A 14292-nucleotide genomic window follows, 5' to 3' on the forward strand; every position below is an offset into this window, starting at 1 on the left:
CATTTCCTGTATTTGAAAACAATGTAAGGAGTATAGCAACGCTGTCTAACTCACAGGCTTATTAAAAAGTTTCCTCGCAAACCAAAAAGTGCTCTCCTATGGAAGGCACATTATGCTTTCTCTTGGGAAGCAATACTGCACTTTAAAACAAGCCCTGAACGCAGTGGGTGAGGGAATGGCTGTAGATTAATTCAGCCAGGCACGCATCTGGCAGGTCTGTGCTTTCCTGCGGGAGGGGGGGGGGGGCGACTCTCCTTAATTCCTTCATTCAAGAGACGTGGGGGAAACAGCACGTTTCCCAGGCATGGAAGTGCTTGCCTTGTGACATGGCCCAGGTCCACTCAGCACAAGTTCATAAAAGAAAATGTAATAAACCACATGTCAGCCGTGTGGGCGGTTCCTCGGCAAGTTGTTTGGCAGAGAGGCCAGCCTCAGCCTGCTGACCATCAGGTGGGAGTGGGTCCTGAGCCAGGAACAGAGGCCCAGTGTCCACTCGGCAACGGGGGCCGTCCCACAGGGAAGGCGCCAGGCAGCTCCGATGGAGAGACAAGCAGATCCGAGGGAGAGATTGAGCTGCTTTTGTCCTGTCCCCTGGCGTGGTGGGCGCTGACTGCGGAGAAGGTTGTGTGGCCCCGCGATCGTATCTGATCTGTGCTTCTGTGTGACGGTTCTGAGGCCCGATTGTTCCGAACAGCCATTGGATGCAGACGGGGTGGGCGAAGGCAGAGAACTTCCAGTTCGTCCTGGGAGGCACCCCTGCAGTGGGTGTTAGTCATGCCACACCTCGCTCTGGGCTCAGCTTGTCGTGGGTGCACCAAGGTCTGGAAGGGGGTCCCTGACATACCCAGCTTCAAGGTTTCCATGACACATTTCTCTCTGCGCAGAGAGTCAGGGTTGTGGCTGTCAGTTCGGATGTCCATTGTGTTTGATACTTTCTTCATCTCTTGTCTTTGTGTGAGGTGATGCCTCGTTCTACCTGGAAGAAATGGAGGAGTTCAACCCACTGTAGATCATTCATATTGAAGTTTTTCATTTTATTTTTTTATATATATATATTTTATTGATTTTTTTACAGAGAGGAAGGGAGAGGGATAGAGAGTTAGAAACATCGATGAGAGAGAAACACCGATCAGCTGCCTCCTGCACACCCCCCACTGGGGATGTGCCCGCAACCCAGGTACACGCCCTTGACCGGAATCGAACCTGGGACCCTTCCGTCTGCAGGCCGACGCTCTATCCACTGAGCCAAACCGGTCAGGGCTGTTTTTCATTTTAAAGTGTTTCTGTTACGTTACTACAAGTTTATACCATGAAATTCTACCAGAGATGAGCTCATGAAAGGTTATAGAAGGGTTCATCTTTTTTAAGTTCTCCGTTTTTTGACTTTTGACCATTGTTAATTTCCTCAGATTACTGACCTATTAGATGAGACAGCCAATAGGACCTGGCTGAACCTCTGGTCATTACCTTACAGACTTAGCAACATGGCGTGGGCTGCCAGGCAGAAAACTCACCTTCCCATGAGAGTGGAACTAGAGAGCTTCACATAGCAGTAACGGTTGTAAGACTTTTTAATGAGTGTTCTGCTAGCCAGGGGTGGGGAACCTTTTCTCTGCCAAGGGCCATTTGGATATTTATAACATCATTCACTTAATATAATTCACTTAACACATTGCGAGAATTCTCGCTCCATGTTACATACTGTTTTACAAAGTATCATACTTTAAAAAGATATTAGCTTGTAAGAACATGTAATAAATAACTTCAAAATGCAATGGGTAATTTTAAAGCGTGCCTTTAACATTTACGTAAAACGTTTTTTGTACCCGTTCAAGAGAAACTTATCTGGCCACTGGGTAAAGCTAGCAATAACACTGCGTCAGCCTGCGGACTGAAAGGTCCCAGGTTCGATTCCGGTCAGGGGCATGTGCCTGGGTTGCGGGCACATCCCCAGTGGAAGATGTGCAGGAGGCAGCTGATCGATGTTTCTCTCTCATCGATGTTTCTAACTCTCTATCTCTCTCCCTTCCCAACAGTTCTGTCCTATCAGGATTCACTTCGGCCTGGAATCGAACCGTGACCTCCTGGTTCATAGGTCGATGCTCAACCACTGAGCACACAGGCCAGGCCAGACAATAATATTGTAAGCACTGAGGGACAGAGGAGAGAGCATGCCTGTTCGGATGTATGTGCTGTGGAATGGAGTCCAGCTCAGTTATTTACTGGCTGTGTAACCATGGATGACTTAGTAACTCTTTTAAGCCATCCTTTCCAATTGGAAAATTGGGAGTAAATAGTACCCTGTATGGTAGATAATTCATGAGACTACCAGGCACAATGCCTGCTTACAGTGAGCACATAGTAAGTAGGAGCTACCATAGTTATGTCAGACATTCGTCTGCTCATCAGACAGTGACTGAGTCTATATGCTAAGTCTGTCATTAGGTACAAAAATGCTTCATTCATTAATACAAAGTGAAGCAACTGGTTTTGCTAGAGCAACAGTCAGGCAGGAAGAGAAGGTGGCGTTTGCTAATAGTGAAGCCACCAGGGACCATCCCTGGTCAGAGGGGTAGTTGAACGTTTTCACTGTGTCAGAGCTGCAGACTTCATCTCCCGGTGACACTATCCAAGGAGGACAACAGCAAACAACTCGATCTAATGAGAACAGTGGCTGTTTTTATCCTGATTCTGCTTTATCTTAATGTTCACCACGACCATTCAAAGATGCATTTAAAAATGTACCCCCTCGGAATGATTGCTTTGTGTTTTGTTCATCGGGACAGCTAGTTTGGGATACCTGGGACATTGACGAAAGGGGTGCTTAGAAGAAAGTGTCTTCCCTGAGACTAAAGATAGAGGCGATTAATCGTGGTGACAAGGTGAGCTGTGTTTCCCTGAGGCGGGGTTAGGATTTAGCAGTTTCGTACTTGCTTGCCAGTGACAATAGTCTGAGCTTTGACGCGCGTGTGGGTCTGGCAGCGGTCCAGCTGATGTGCTGGCATGGAGTGAGTCCCTCCTGCTCCGTCCCTGCACGTGCTGCTATTCCACTTCGGTTAGTTGCTGCCAACATCTTAATCCTCCGTGATTCCGGGCCTTCCCTCCGGTGGCTACCACTGATATTTTATATCCACCCAACTCCCTAGCCTCTCAACATGCTCTCCCAGTCCAGACGTCCCTGTTCCATCTGCTTCAAGTTTCCTATTCAGACTCCATCATTCCTTACGCCCTGCCTGCAACTCAGCTCCTGGTCATCCTCGCTCAGTTTGTGTACTGACTGAATTATTCTCTGTTTGTGGTGAAAATACTATGGAAATTGGAGTCGGGGGAACTCGATCGCTATCACAGTGCACCTGCGGGGCCCCGTGTCTGAGCCCTTGCCTCCTCTATACCCTGAGATAACCATTTGCACTGTAGGTTCGAGGATGTGTGGGGTCACTCAGAGGAAACCAGCAAGACCCAAGCCTTCCATATGGCAAATGTAATATAAATGGACACGTGTATTTTTTAATTTATTTGCTGCAAACTGTGTCTTTAGATTCAGAATTCATGTGCAAAACTAATACATGCTAATAGAGCATTGTTTTGTGAACCTGCTGCTTCCTGTGGTTCTCAACCTTCCTGATGCCATGACCCTTTAATACACTTCCTCATGTTGTGGTGACCCCCAACTATAGAATTATTTTCGTTGCTACTTCATAACTGTAATTTTGCTACTGTTATGAATCGTAATGTAAAGTATCTGATATGCAGGATGTATTTTCAGGGGTCACGACCCACAGGTTGAGAACCGCTACAGGCCAGTGGTAACTAGCATTATTAGGACGTGTGTGTATGCATGCATTTACACACAGACGTGTTTATTAGTAGCTGTTACACACTGTGCACGTGTGTGTGTATTTTCTATGCTACTGACTCAGGCAATGCTAGCAAACATATAAGAATGTAGTCTTGATTGAACCTTACCATTCTATGTTATTGTCAAGTTCTTTAAAAGAAAACAAGGTTACACAAAAATGGCCTCATGGCATTCTTGTATTCAGATTCCAGAAAACAGCAGCATGAACAAAGCTGGTGTTGTTTTAAAGAATAATCACCAAAAGGTCTCTAAACAGAGGGCCCATGTGGGCTGGGAAGGGCAGAGACAAGAACACCACCACATCAATCATAGTTGCTGCTAACATCTTAATCCTCCGAGATCCCCGGCCAGTTCACTGCAGGGCTCAGACGTTTCTTCTGTCACCATGTGGGCGAGTTAAATAGGGGACAGGGGGGCTGTAACCCAGGCTTAACCACGCATTTCCATTTTTCAAGGCCATAATTAAGTCCTCTTCGCATGGTTCCACCTGCGAGGATGGTCAGTGAAGGGAGACGGCTATCGTTTTGCTGGTGCTTTGAAGACCATTTCACCGGGCTTGATTCTAAAATGTGAAGGGGACAAACCTCACTTCAGCAGAAGCCCTGGTGGTGTGCCACGCCTGGGAATGAAGGGAGGGCCAGGTACATGCCAGCTCTGACCTTAGGAGACAAGACAGACATTCCCAGGGTTCGAATAGGGACTGTCCCTCCCTGACCCCCCCACACCTGTAGAGGAAGGAACGTGATTGGTGCAGGAAATTCCTAAGGACGATCGTCAGGCTTATTTCCTTTCAAGTAAGTTTCATATTTCCTTGGTTTCCTGAATAACACAGATATATTTTAGTGTTGCCTATACATGTGTAAGGAATAAGTTGCCCTGTTTTGTAAAACAAATATTGGGCCTGGGCATGCAGCACAGCTCTCTCATCGGTGGCATATGCCTGTGATGTCAGCTGAAATGAACTTCGTTCAGCAAAATGGTTTGTAAATATTGGTTTGGGTTTGGCAACAAGAGTGAACAAATCAGTATTTCTGCCTTATCCTGAGTTTATCCAAACAAACCCACCAGCTTTATATTTAAAAACTGAAGCACTAATTGTTCCAGTCTCAAGTGTACCCCCATCTGTCCCTGCGTATTAGTCATCTGCAGAGCTGTTTGCTGTTAACGCTCCACTCAGCGTTTCGGACACACACTGCCCCTCCGTGGTGACCTGGCTTGAAAACCTGGCGAGGTTATTTTACTTCTTGTGCACAGTTTCCGTGTTCCTGAAAGCAGAAATGTAGAACCAGGAGCCACTCACAGTGGGGGAAGAGAGGGGGGGCTGTGGGCCCCGCGGCTGGCCTGGGACATTCCGGCAGGAAGTGTTAGCAGTGATGGCGAACCTATGACACGCGTGTCAGAGGTGACACGAGAACTCATTTTTTTGGTTGATTTTTCTTTGTTAAATGGCATTTAAATATATAAAATAAATATCAAAAACATCAATCTTTGTTTTACTATGGTTGCAAATATCAAAAAATTTCTATATGTGACACGGCACCAGAGTTCAGTTAGGGTTTTTCAAAATGCTGACACGCCGAGCTCAAAAGGTTCGCCATCACTGTGTTAGGGCCTTGCTCTGCGAGCCAACATCCAGGCTTCCTTTTGGCAGGGCCGGCTCCCGGTTAGGTGGAAAGCCTGGTGTCTTTATGTCTAACTTGCCATCATTTCCCTGCCTTGTGGGGAAGCAAAGGTGAACAGGATCATTTGTTCTTGGGCTGAGCTAAGAGTTTAGCTGCCAGATATCCCTCAGGCCCCTGGTTGTGTTTTAAGAGGCGTGAATGCCAACTCACCCAGCCCTGTCGTAACAACCATAACAACCCGGAAGTTTGGCCTGCTGGGTGTTTGCCAGAGAAGGTTCCTGTGGATGATGGGCGGGACCAGTGGAGCCCTGAGGCTGCATGTGGTGGAATGTGTGTGCTTTAGGATTAAGCACCGGCCATGGCCGGGGTTAGGCAGAAAGACCAACAGCAGGCGCCCAGGGAGTGCCGGGCTCACAGAGGAGCTGGTTTCCCGTGCCTCCCGCTGGGTGGCGTGGGCAGGCAGAGGGGGCCCTGGCAGGACTGCTGTGCTGCCCCCAGGCCAGATCTCTGCAGGGTGGGCTGGGAGGGCAGGGTTGTTTGCTTTCACGGGGCAGCAGATCCAGCGGTCTGTCTTCAGACTGGGCACCCCCCCCAGCTCAGGGGCAGATCAGAGGCAGGTCTGCCCCATGGCTTTCTGGGAATCTGCTCCCAGAGCATCACCGTCGTAGACTCCTCCCGGAACTGCGATACCTGCCTGGCATGCTGCTCCGTCCAGGAGCCTGCTCGCCTTTGCCACCTTACACAAGACCAGCCCGCCCTTTCCCACACCTTCCATCCTATTACCGCCCATTACCCGTGTGCATGAGAGCTGCTACTGCCCCCACTTTACAGCTGAGGAAACAGGTCCAGGGAGACTAACTGGTCCAAGCTCACACACAGGCATGGAGGTAGGGGCGGCACAGAAACCGGCTTGGGAATGTTAACACACCTGAGGGAAGAGGCAGGATGGCACGGAACATGCCATTTAGTTGTAACATTCTTTTCTTTTCTTTCATCGGAAGCAACTGTGGCCAGTCTGTGTCTGTTACACTGCTTTTTCCTTTTTTATGTTTATTTCAAAACAACACATGTAAACGACAGAGGACACCATAACCTTGGAAACGGCCTGCTGAGTGCCTGGGCCACAGGCTGACCCAGAGCAGTAGGTCCTGTGCACGTCTGTCTGTCTGTCAGGGGCTGCAGCCGGGCACCTCTGTCCGCACCGGTATGCTTGCTGTATATGCTGGCCCTCATTACCATGATTATCCTCAGGTACCTTTATATTGTTTTTGTATGCATTAAAATTTACATACATATTCTAAGTAGCCTTTCACAACATTTTTATTCCACATTTTCTCTTTGAGACATCCATATGATGCAATCTCACTCATCTGACAGCTGTGTAATATTCCACTCCATGAACGAGTCTCATCATTTACCCCATCCTGCCGGCGATGGCGGGGAGCGGGCAGCACCCACACCTCAGACACAGAGGCCGTGCTCCCAGCCAGAGGGCACTCCGGTAGCCAGCGCGCAGTGGGTCTCTGGAGCTGTGCTTCCGCTCCAGGCAGGCGTTTGGAAGGGAGATGGGAATCTTGCCTAAACGAGATGTAGGCAACATGGTTTTCTTAAGTAGGGCCTTCTGCTGGGAATCTGTTATTTCCTTCATCACTGCTGGCGTCTGACTCGGAACTTACTGCTTGTCCTTTATTGGTGGCTATTGTGTTGGGGGAAGTACGAGTGAACGTCATATCTGACATATTTTAGGGAAGGATATCTGATAAACATGGTCATTAATGTTTACTATGTATTCCAAATGTACACAATGACTCTGGGAGTTAAAGTTGGAAGGGTACTTAGACATCATTTCGTACACCTTCCCCGTTTGAAACATGAAGAAATTGGGGCTGGGAGAGCTGAATGCCATGTGCAAGATTGAACAGCAATTCACTGACAGGGTTGGGAGTAGGAACAGGGTCCCTGCTCCCTGCATCACAGAAGACAATACACTCAACCAAATCCGATGGAACATTATTTAATTTTCAGTGGCTGGTTTATAGGGCTCCTCAAAGGGCTTTATAAATATAAAACCCATAAATATGTCACTGGAATGTAATATCTGTGGTATGTAGTCAGAAGTTTTCATGCTTTATGTTAATTAAAAGATTAGCTTGTGCTAATATCATCGAGGTGCTTACTACACACCTTAGCTATGTAAATATAGATATCACTGGGATCCTAGGTTTTCTTCATTTTCAAAGGGAAAACCCCTAACTTGAGGTTCTTGAAGCAGTTCCAAAGTCCACTCACTGTCTCATTTTTAAGTTCACACACTTTATTCCCACTGGGTAGGAGTTGTTGGCAAAAGTTGTTCGATCACATCCATTGAAGACTTTCAGGACAGTTGCTGTTTCTACAATAGTCCCAGCTGCAGTGGTTGGCCAGTGCATTCTAACTAGAAAGTGCTGGGGCCGGTCATGGGGCTGTTTCCTCCATCGCCCTCTCGCCACATGCTCTGGAGTGACCCGTTTTCAGTGCTAAGAGGGTAAATGGATCCCAGCTGGACCTTCACTACGGTAATATTCCAGGGTTTTCATTAATATTAGGGTCTAATCTCTACATATAATACTTTTAAACTTGCGCAACATCCCCCACGGCCAGAGGAAATAGAAGCCTGACTTGAAATGGTTTCATAGAATCAAGGAAGTTTGGGCATTTACCTGGACGTATGTCTTCTGGAAAATACTACAGTGAAGGAGTTGTTAAACTACCGATAACATGATCACCTGTAAAACCGGAGTGCCTTATTTGGCTTTTATAACGTAATTTATCTTGCAGTGTGTGAGCTGAAGTCTCCCTCCATGAGCGACTTTCTGTGGGGACTGGAGAACTCTGGCTGGTTAAGGCACATCAAGGCCATCATGGACGCAGGCACTTTCATTGCCAAGGTACGTGATGGCAGAGAAAGTAAGCGAAGGGGCAGACCAGCCAGCACACTCCGCTGCCCTGCGCGCGGCTGTGCCGCCGGAGTGGGGAGCTGCTGTGCACACCTCCAAGTTCGCCGGCTGGAGATGGGATTTTGCGAGAGAGGTCAGTGCTCAGTTAGTTGACAGTATGTCAGCACAGCAGTCAAGTGGTAAAAGACTTACAGAATATCCTCTGCAGTTAGGCTTCCTGGGTGGAGGAAATAATTCTTTGTACAGGCGAGTGCGTCCACTGCAGGGACGGAGGCCCTTTGTTGAATAATGCGTTTATTCGGAAGATGTTTACTTGGTGCCCGCACTGCACTTTCCTAGGTGCCGAGCAGGCAATGTGCAATAAACCAGTCTCCACGGAGCTGACCTTCTGGGGTGGGAGACCAAAAATGAGCAAAAGGAGAGTTTCAGGCAGTGATGAGTGCCGTGACAAAACCTCCCTTTCCCAGTCTGCTTCCTGTCAAGATGCTCAGCTAAAATTCTGCGTGCGCATTTATGATAGCAAATAGAAATTCTTTCCGTAGCAAACTTGCTGCTATTATTTTTACCTTTGTTTTCTCCCTTCCCCCAATCCTGGATCCATTACTTGGCTCTTATCCTTTTATCTCTGATTTCATAGTTTTACCATTTTTTTATTTTTGTCTTTTCCTTTTGAAAAAAGGCAAAGGCCAATAGGAGACCCATAATTTCAATAAGGGAAAGGCTTAAGGTGGAAACCCAGAGAGGAAGCGGGCGGGGTGTCAAAGGTGGGCTAGGCGGTGTCTCAGAGGTGTTTGTCCAGCACGTGGTGTGGACTGTGTAGTGCACATGCTCAGCCGAGGTGGCCTTGTGGTCGCTTGTGGATCTAGTGTCCTGGGAAGGGAAGCTTTGGCCACCAGCATCCGTCAGATGAGGGTGTGAACACTCAATGAATGAAGTCACCGGCACTTCTGTCCGTTTCTGCGAGTACAAAACTGAACCTCGTCCTGATGAGATGTCCCGTGTTCATGGCCATTCCCTGTGGACTGTGCTGACCCTGTTTTCCAGGCAGTTGCAGAGGAAGGGGCGAGTGTGCTCGTGCACTGCTCCGACGGCTGGGACAGGACCGCGCAGGTGTGCTCCGTGGCCAGCCTCCTGCTGGACCCGCACTACCGGACCCTGAAGGGCTTCATGGTGAGTCGGCCGCTGGGCCCCTGTCCCATGCAGGGTTCTGAATGTTAATTATGAGCAATGTTTTTTTGTTTTTTTTCTCATCAACATTATTTTTCTCTTAGATCAGCAAGATAAATTGAAGGAGAAATAGGCTTAAAAGGGGTAAATGTCCAAGATGTTGGAACAAAAAAAACAATGCTATTAAATGTGAATTTAAGGGCTAATATGAAATACATTCAGTAGTTTGTAAAATAGTTTTACACAGCATTTGTTCATGGGAATTTCAAGTTTAAAGTAGTGTGAATATAACAAAAATTCAAATTGTTAAAAATTGGAGATAAAACTTTCTATATAGAGCTTCGGTTCTCAACCTGTGGGTCGCGACCCCTTTGGCGGTCGAACGACCCTTTCACAGATAGAGCATGCAAAAAAGTCCTTGAGAGGAAAAATTGTTTTGTTCTGTTTTCACTTACTGCTTTTGTTTAAGCAGTCCTTTACAACTCTGGGTGACAGTATTGAAAACCTGTTTACGTGGCCTCTGCTGAAACTGCACACGTCCTCTTAGATTCTGCACCCTTTGGGTATCAGAATGTGACACGCTGCTTTCAGCTGCAGAATGTGTGTATAGTTGCCTGGAGTGGAGACGCTTTGACCACACTGGACCATTTTCTTAAAATGACTGCAGAGACCTCCTAGCAACTGAGTCTGCTTCCTGCCTCCTGCCCATGGTTTGGTGGGAAGTGCTTCGGGGGTCCTGAATCCATGGCAGGGACAGATGCTGACAGACGAGCCACATGGGTGTCTTTATGAGGATATTAGCTGACTCTCGGGGACAAACGAGGCAGGTTTCCTTTCTCGGGCTTTTTCTTTTTCAAAGTGTCAGCGAACGCACTCCTGTCTCAGCTCCCCCCTGCACTGAGGTCAGAGGGCTGGACCCCTTGGTTTATACTTGGACAGTGGAGGGATTCTGAAACACAACCCCCAGAGGGCCTCTCCTTCACACCATCCTTCATCATCACCAGCCTTTCTGATTGTCTCGCTACATTTGCGAGCTGTCAAGGACAAACTTCAACCACTCCATACTTTTTAAGGGGAACCTCTGGCCAGCTTAGAGCATTCGTGATATTGATGGGATTCTTCTGTATCATTTACAATTAAATTTGAAACTCCTCTTACCCCCTCACCGCAAAGCAGGGCTGAAGCTCCTACCATGCCCCCGTCATTTTAGAATGCTTCTAATCCACAGGAAAGATCTCTGGATTTTTAAAAATTGGAGATAATCTATATAGAGCAGCAGTTCTCAACCTGTGGGGTTGAGAACTTACTTCCTAAGTGGAGTAAAGTTCACTGGAAAACATTCCAGGTTGTTTCTTGTAAGAAGGTTGGTTTTGGTTGAGATGGGCTTTGGTGTAGAGCTAGGTTGAGGTGGAAGCACCACTTCCTAGTAGTGTGATCTTAGGTGAGGACCTATCCTCCATTCAGTTCCCCCTTCTGCAGAGAGAGGCTGATAATACCTACCCTACAGTGAAATGAGATCATGTAAGCAGCAGTATGAGCTGAGACTCATAGCAGCACTCAGTGGGTGGTGATACTAACATTTTCATATACCGATTTCCATTTGTTTTTCTTATGGATGACCTTCAGCTTTGCCCTTCCAATACGCACCTCTGTACTGGTGGGCAATGAGAGCTCACTCATTTGCAGGTTACCCAAGGAGAGTGACTTCTACTCCAAGAACCTCTGAATCCTTGTGGTCTCTTATTTTTCCTGGTTTGCTTCCCTCCATGATATTTATGTGCTTTCTTGTGTAGGTATTAATTGAAAAGGACTGGATCTCCTTTGGCCATAAGTTTAATCACAGGTAAGAAATATTTTAAAATCTGTTTTAAATGCTTAGGATTAAAAAAAAAATACGTTTAAGTTCTCAATTAACTGGGGGAAATAGCCTTATATCAGAGGTTCTCAACCTGTGGGTCGCGACCCCTTTGGGGGTCGAACGACCCTTTCACAGGGGTCACATAAGGCCATGGGAAAACACATATATAATTACATATTGTTTTTGTGATTAATCATTATGCTTTAATTATGTTCAATTTGTAACAATGAAAATACATCCTGCATAGAAGATATTTACATTACGATTCATAACAGTAGCAACATTACAGTTATGAAGTAGCAACAGAAATAATTTTATGGTTGGGGGTCACCACAACATGAGGAACTGTATTAAAGGGTCGCCGCATTAGGAAGGTTGAGAACCACTGCCTTTTAAGTGTCTTTGTGTATCTTCATTAAAAAGTTAAAATTTCGTTGTGCACCTTGTATCACAGATAAATGAAGTTCTGAGTCCTTCTGATGAGAACGAATGCTAACTATTCCATTTCTGAGGTGCAGACATGCACTCTAAGCTGCAAGTTGTGAAAGGCCTGTGGAAGTCTTCTTTGATCTTTCACTGAGGGAGGCCATTTGGGTTGTCCTGAGGCACTTATGTCCTGGGTGACGTCTCTGGGGAGGAAATGCACGACAGTGGCCGAGGCACTGCAGCCAGATGCAGGCTGTGGCATTTACCAGCTGCGTGGCCTTGGGTGTCTGTCCCCTCTGAGCGTTGGCATCCCATCCGTGAAACGGGGCTACCCTCCCTATTCCACAGCTTATAGCAAGGGTTTTTAAAAAGTTTACATAACTAGCCTAACTCCTTGCCTGGCCCGTATATGAGGCTTTCAGATACACAGAAGCTACTGTTTTTGGAGACCCCAGCCGCATTTTGTTAGTGTGGATGATAATGCCTGACTGTGTTCTCTAACCTCCAAAATGTTCAATGTTATAGCTGGTGTACTCTGGCCCTTTGTGTTAAAGTTTAAATTTAGGCAGCATGCTAATAATTTAATTAGGTACTTACTTTTCCAGGAAAGCAAAATGATTCCATTTTACGAATGAATTAAAGCCTTCAAACAATTAAGTAACCTTAAGATCATTGTTATCAGTTTTGGGGTTCTGACTGTATGTGCTAAGCAGTTAAAATCTCTGAGATAGAGGACATATGGACAGAAAGAATTGGGAAATGCTGAAGACTAGATGGATCACTGTTTTATGAGGAAAGACTAGGCAATCCTTTTTAAAGCTATCATTTTTTTTAGGTGAGTAGAACTGAAACTCTTGAGAAGTTTCCAGACAATTTCTAATGTTTCCATTCTCGAAAAAAACTAAACCAATCCTTACTCATTTTCTATTCCTCAAGTGGATCTTTCATTGTTGAGATGAGTTTCTAAGTTATTTTATACCTGATGGCAGTCAAATTACCCCTTTTGTATTCTTTCTGAAATTCATACAACACTGTAAGAGACTAGTCTTTATTTAGATTCTGATCTCTTGAAAGTTTCAAGATTCTCTGATGTACTCTTGAAAAACAAAGATATGATAGAAAGGTATATTAGCATCTGTGGTCACATGGAAATTATATGCTGTTTTAGTACTGTTCTAGAAACAGAAATATCCCTAGAGCAGTGGTTCTCAACCTCTGGCCCTTTAAATACAGTTCCTCATGTTGTGACCCAACCATAAAATTATTTTCGTTGCTACTTCATAACTGTAATGTTGCTACTATTATGAATCGTAATGTAAATATCTGATATGCAGGATGGTCTTAGGCAACCCCTGTGAAAGGGTCGTTCGACCGCCAAAGGGGTCGCGACCCACAGGTTGAGAACCGCTGCCCTAGAGACTTGGGAAACCACAATTTTTTAAAAAGTTGTCTTTACTAATTCCTTCCCCCCAAAACAACGCAAAAGTGCAAAACTCTAAAGTTGCTTAGATAATTCTTCACTAATTGAAACAAAGTGGAGGTTTATTCAAAAGTTCTAATGTACCCTTTTCCCCCCAATATATTTTTGATTTCAGAGAGGAAGGGAGAGAAACAACGATGAGAGAGAATCACTGATCAGCTGCCTCCTGCATGCCCCTTACTGGGGATTGAGCCCATAACCCAGGCATGTGCCCTGACTGGGATCGAACAGTGGTTCATAAATTGAGGCTCAACCATTGAGCCACACCAGCCAGGCTTTAGTGTACTTTTAAAATTTAATGTACTTTTAACATAAGTGTTTCCCTTCTTTTCCCAAATCTTCACTACTAAGTTTCTCCTGAAACTGAAATTTTAATTTATTTTTTCCCCACTTCTTTGCATTTTGGATTTATAAGCTAAGATTTACTTAGGAACTAGGGTTGCTTTTGTTGGTTGTTTTTGTATTTATAACTTTCTAATTAAAAAAGCAAACAAAATAATTGGCTATAAAACTTTCCTAATGCTTTATTTTATAGATATGGCAATCTAGACGGTGATCCAAAAGAAATCTCTCCAGTTATTGACCAGTTTATCGAGTGTGTCTGGCAGTTAATGGAACAATTTCCTTGTGCGTTTGAGTTCAATGAGCGAGTGTGTCTGGCAGTTAATGGAACAATTTCCCTGTGCGTTTGAGTTCAATGAGCGGTTTCTGATTCACATTCAACATCACATATATTCCTGCCAGTTTGGAAACTTCCTATGTAACAGTCAAAAGGAGAGACGAGAACTCAAGTAAGTGTTTTGGTATTTAATTTTGTGACTGAGAATTTCAGATGCCCTTTCATAACGTGAAGACTATTTTAGCCACACACCTATACTGACAGATTCAAGCTCTTTCCTTTTTCCTGACATAACGCTTCATATGAATCATCCGACACAGGTAGG

The 14292-nt window shown here is 45.6% G+C and overlaps 2 protein-coding genes across 2 annotated transcripts in view; one reads left to right on the forward strand and one right to left on the reverse strand.

The window, feature by feature from the left end:
* Window positions 1-14292, forward strand: part of MTMR7 (myotubularin related protein 7) — a 140249-nt gene that overhangs the window by 121319 nt on the left and 4638 nt on the right. Inside the window, exons 7-11 of the mRNA XM_023761188.1 lie at window positions 8299-8408; window positions 9462-9587; window positions 11378-11427; window positions 13884-13943; window positions 13996-14139. Of these exons, the coding sequence (XP_023616956.1) occupies window positions 8299-8408; window positions 9462-9587; window positions 11378-11427; window positions 13884-13943; window positions 13996-14139 (490 nt within the window). The remainder of the gene's footprint in view (window positions 1-8298; window positions 8409-9461; window positions 9588-11377; window positions 11428-13883; window positions 13944-13995; window positions 14140-14292) is intronic.
* The window catches only part of VPS37A (VPS37A, ESCRT-I subunit), a 36815-nt gene continuing 26540 nt past the window's right edge, over window positions 4018-14292 (reverse strand). Inside the window, exon 12 of the transcript XR_002831347.1 lies at window positions 4018-4421. The gene's annotated coding sequence lies outside the window, so the exon portion shown is untranslated. The remainder of the gene's footprint in view (window positions 4422-14292) is intronic.

This window comes from Myotis lucifugus, unplaced genomic scaffold (assembly GCF_000147115.1).
Source record: "Myotis lucifugus unplaced genomic scaffold, Myoluc2.0 scaffold_201, whole genome shotgun sequence".
In the NCBI taxonomy this organism is placed as follows: Eukaryota; Metazoa; Chordata; class Mammalia; order Chiroptera; family Vespertilionidae; genus Myotis; species Myotis lucifugus.